General features: G+C 38.8%; 1 protein-coding gene across 1 annotated transcript; it reads right to left on the bottom strand.

Annotated features, from left to right (window-relative positions):
* Nucleotides 1–200: 200 nt before the first annotated feature.
* Nucleotides 201–3,852, bottom strand: LOC311081396 (uncharacterized protein; the record flags this gene model as incomplete). Its single annotated transcript, XM_084111937.1, has 6 exons — nt 201–407; nt 598–806; nt 941–1,404; nt 1,594–1,748; nt 2,233–2,417; nt 3,753–3,852. 6 exons carry the CDS (start codon nt 3,850–3,852, stop codon nt 201–203), a joined length of 1,320 nt encoding a protein of 439 aa, XP_083968063.1.
* Nucleotides 3,853–4,252: the final 400 nt, after the last annotated feature.

Genomic DNA, 4,252 nt, shown 5'->3' with positions numbered 1-4,252 from the left:
GTCTCTTTGCAAGAGCTCATAAAGAGATGACACATATGGAGAGGAGTGTATATAAAGAGTGTTTTAGGCATTAAGTAGAAGGTAATACAGAACTCTGCAGTTTACAAGTACAGTATTTAGGCTGAACATCATCATCCCAGGTTACCAGCGTCATAAGACAGAAAACAAACGCACTTGTGTGTGTCACGCTCTGTAGATCATTAAGAAATGGCAGGTGTAGCAGAGGATGTCACACTTGGTGGTGGGTCTATTTTCTCCAGTTGTTTCTTTACGCTTTCGTACGCCTTTTGCCACTCCTCCTTGGAGAGAGAGGAAGGACTAACCTCCAGAAACCTGTAGGCATCTTTGGTTTGGAGCTTAAAGATGACAGATGCTTTTTTACAGCCTTCACCAAAACTGTTCCAAGCCTGTGGAATTAAAACATTTACAAGTCACGTTATACTTTTAGATGAATCCCTCATGACAAAATGAGGGAACCCTTAAGCCTTCCCTTCGGGTACAAATAAAGAGAAATAATAAATAAATTAAACAAAATAAATCAAACATTTTAGAATATCTTACTGAAAATGTTTTGAATCATGTAAACATCACTTTTACCTCTTTAGCTGTTTTGATTGATGTTAGAAATTCCTCTTTTAGATCGGCAAGGTCTTCAATAAGATCTTCTCCAACAAAGGTCTTCTGTTCCAGGTAGTCCAGCATTTGAGCAACACTCTCCCAGAAGTTTCTGAGCTGAATCAGAATTGCCTGAATTTTTGTCAAACTACTCTGAACATCCTTTAGATGGATGGGGTCGGGTATGGAATCTGCAGAGGGGAAATAAAGGTTTCAACAAGCCACACGTTTGCTCCCTGTCTGAAACTAGACTTGAATCTTGGCACAGTCTTAAGCATGACTTGTCATATTTGTATACTATAAACATGAAAAAAAACAGACTCACTTCGTTCAAAACTGGCTTTGGCAACCTTCATCTGCCCATCAATGACCTTTAGTTGGACCTGCCACTGCTTCTGTTTCAGAGCAGTCTTTTCAGCGATGAGGCGATTCAGTTCAGCTTCAAGAGCCTTCATACGTGCAACATTTTGAGGATCACGCACAGCTTTATAGAAGCTTTTAACAATTAGCCCGATGAATGGAACGATTGCAGCGAAGATGCCGAGGCCTCTGCTTTTTTTGGTTATGGATCTGGCAAATACTTGAATCTCTTGGATTTTGCTGTTTATCTTTTTTTCAGTTTCATCGAGCTCTTGTGTGGTTTTTTGGAGTTCAGATTTCAGATCATTCAGGCTTTTTTCAGTTTGCTTCAACTCTTGGTCTTGTTTAGTAATCTTTTTATCTGTATCTATTTTTTCCTTGACAACATCACTGGTGGACGATGCTACATCTTTGTTGAGTAAATTATACCTACACAATGTTGAAGAAATGTTGCAGTGAAATTAGCATTTTATAACAATGGGCTGGTGTAACTAGCTTAAAAGTTTAGCTTAAAACATGTTCATACTTCTGCCCGATTTTAGCAGATGCATGTAGAAGAACAATTCAACTGCTCAAGGTATTTTTTGAAATATGTTTTCATGAGGAAAATGTTCTTACTTTTCCACTATCCTGTCCACATCAGTGATAATGTCTTTGATCCAGACTCGTGCTTTCCCTAGGAATTTGACTGCCAAAACTGCCTTATTTTTCTCCACAGCTGTGGCCAACATGGGAAACAGCGACTGAACCAGGTTCTCACTGGTCAAAATACACTGTGAGAAGAAAGAGACATAAGATCAAGTATCTTAGACTTAAAAACAAAACAATCAGAACTCTTATTGCTTGTATTTGTCCTGTAAATCTTTCTGAAATGCTGCTCATAATGCTTCTGCATTAACTATTGTTATTGTAATTTAAGTTCAAAGTTGATAAAAATGCAAGATATGCATTTAAACTTTATAAGAAGCATATCAAACAAAGTTGATGTGTACAAACTCTTAGGTTATGAAAGATTTTACCTAAAATCTAAAACCTAAAAAAACCTGAACATTTTTCACATTTTGATATTATGACACATTATGTATCTTTTTCAAGTTAAGGGAGAGACTCTAATAACTAACTTAGCTAAATTTAATCTCTAGCTAACAGACAGACTATATGACATTCTATTTAGTACAAACCCCTTATGTTTGGTGAATTGACACAAATTTCACAGAGATGAAAATACTGAAGTCAAGAGAAAGTCTGAAACAGTACTTTCAACATTGTTGCATCAGAGGACCCAAACAGAAGCTGAGTTTCCACAGCGCGACTCCTGATGATTCTCTCCAGATTGGGGAAGTTGGCCAGGCTCAGGTAAGAGAGATGGTAGAGAAGCGCTGTCTTTTCGGCAGCAGGGAGAAGGTCTTGTACAAAGGTTGGGCTCCACTGGGACACAGCCACTGGTAAAAAAAACATTGCATATTTTTAAAGGCTGAAAAGATCACATTGATGGCTAGTATTATTTTCTGTTTGATAAAATAATCTGATACTTGCTTTTGCTATCAGCCATCCTTAGTAGGTTTGCACAAAAATGTGTGTAATGAGTTCTTAAACAATGTACTGAAAGCAGAACAGTTTTGTTTGGTTTAAAACATGTCTCGGAAAATACAAAATGGAAATGGAAGGATATCTGAAAACGATTTTAAAAAAGTTAAGTGAAACTGACTTACCTTTGCTTTAGTAAGTGAAATGGAGAACAAAGTACCTGGTGCTTTTATACTTAAGGTATGACCACCCTGCCTCCGCCCTCAAGAGAGAATGACCTCAAAAGAAACATGAGATTATTGAGTGTGGTTAATGTTATGATAAATAGAATTAAACTTCTGTGGAATTGAACTTCCCACCAAGTTCTGCAATAAGTATCAGTATTGTACTGAAGTGTACTTCATGTGTGTCTACATACCATATCAATGTGTACCCCAGTTTGAAATAACTCACTAGTACACAACTTAAATACATGTACATACTTCCTAATAACATTAACATTATAGACTATTACTCAGCGATATGTTCCATAAAATAAAGTGCAACAGTGAACACTGCAACAAAAAATAAATAAAAATAAAAATAAAAAATTAATATTGTGCTCGGTCCTTCATTCAATTGTTTCTTTGTCTTTTTCAAAAATACAGGTGACACTTCACATGTGTTGAAACTTTAATCCACACATAAATTATGCATTACTTCATGCTTACTATCTCATGAATCATCACTAACACAAGTTCAAAGTTTTTCCTCCATGACTTCATGGATGAACAACACCTTAATTAAAACATTAAGTAAGATGAGTACATCATCATGAATCATGATGTTTACTTTGTTCACAAAAAAAAAAAAGGTCTTTACTATCCATTTTGGATAAAGCTACAGTTATGGTACATGAATCATCAGGAATTCATGCATGAAAAAAAGCATTAATTAATGCATGTAAGACTACTTCAATTATTAAAGTAATATACAAAAATCCTAATTACCTCATGCATGCATACAGGCTAGAACGGTATATCTATTAATCTGAAACTAATGTTTTTTTCATTAATTATGATCTGAGTTATCAAGCATGTTCATGTCTTCTTCCTATTAGCCTGCAGGTAAATGGACAGACCCCAAAATTGGCCCATCATTCTCAACTTCTGTCAGAGATGCTGACTTCCATAAAGCAGATGTGTGATCGACTTCCCCCGGCAACCGCTCCCACCCCAGTACCTCATGTTCAAGTGCCCGTGGCAGTTAACCCCCTGGCTGAACCTTGTCTTCCGCCTCCCCAAGGGTTTCTCTCTCCTTCGAGCTGCAACCCTCTTCCTTTCCCACCAACCATTCCAAGATTGCATACATCATCACCCTGATGTTGGAAAAAGCCCTGGCATGGGCCACTGCTGTGTGGGCTGCCCAAAGTCCCTGCTGTGCCAGCTACTCTGCCTTTCCTGAGGAATTCAAGCGAGTGTTCCAAGGTCCTACCAGCGGCCCTGACACAGCCAAACAGCTCCTGACTCTCCGCCAAGGCCGGCGCAGCATGACGGACTATGCCATCCAGTTCCGTACGGTGGCGTCAGCGAGTGGCTGGAATGACGAGGCGCTCACGGTGTGCTTTCTGAAGGGTCTCTCCGATGCATCCAAGACGAACTGGCCACTTGGGAACCACTGGACAATCTCGAGTCCCTGATCGAGTCCCTGATCAAGTATAGACCAGCGCCTGAGAGAGAGAGAGAACTCAACCATAGACCTCTTGCCCTAG

This window comes from Abramis brama (assembly GCF_963993115.1).
Source record: "Abramis brama genome assembly, chromosome: 4".
NCBI lineage: Eukaryota > Metazoa > Chordata > Actinopteri > Cypriniformes > Leuciscidae > Abramis > Abramis brama.
This window is presented reverse-complemented; position numbering and strand designations above follow the sequence as displayed.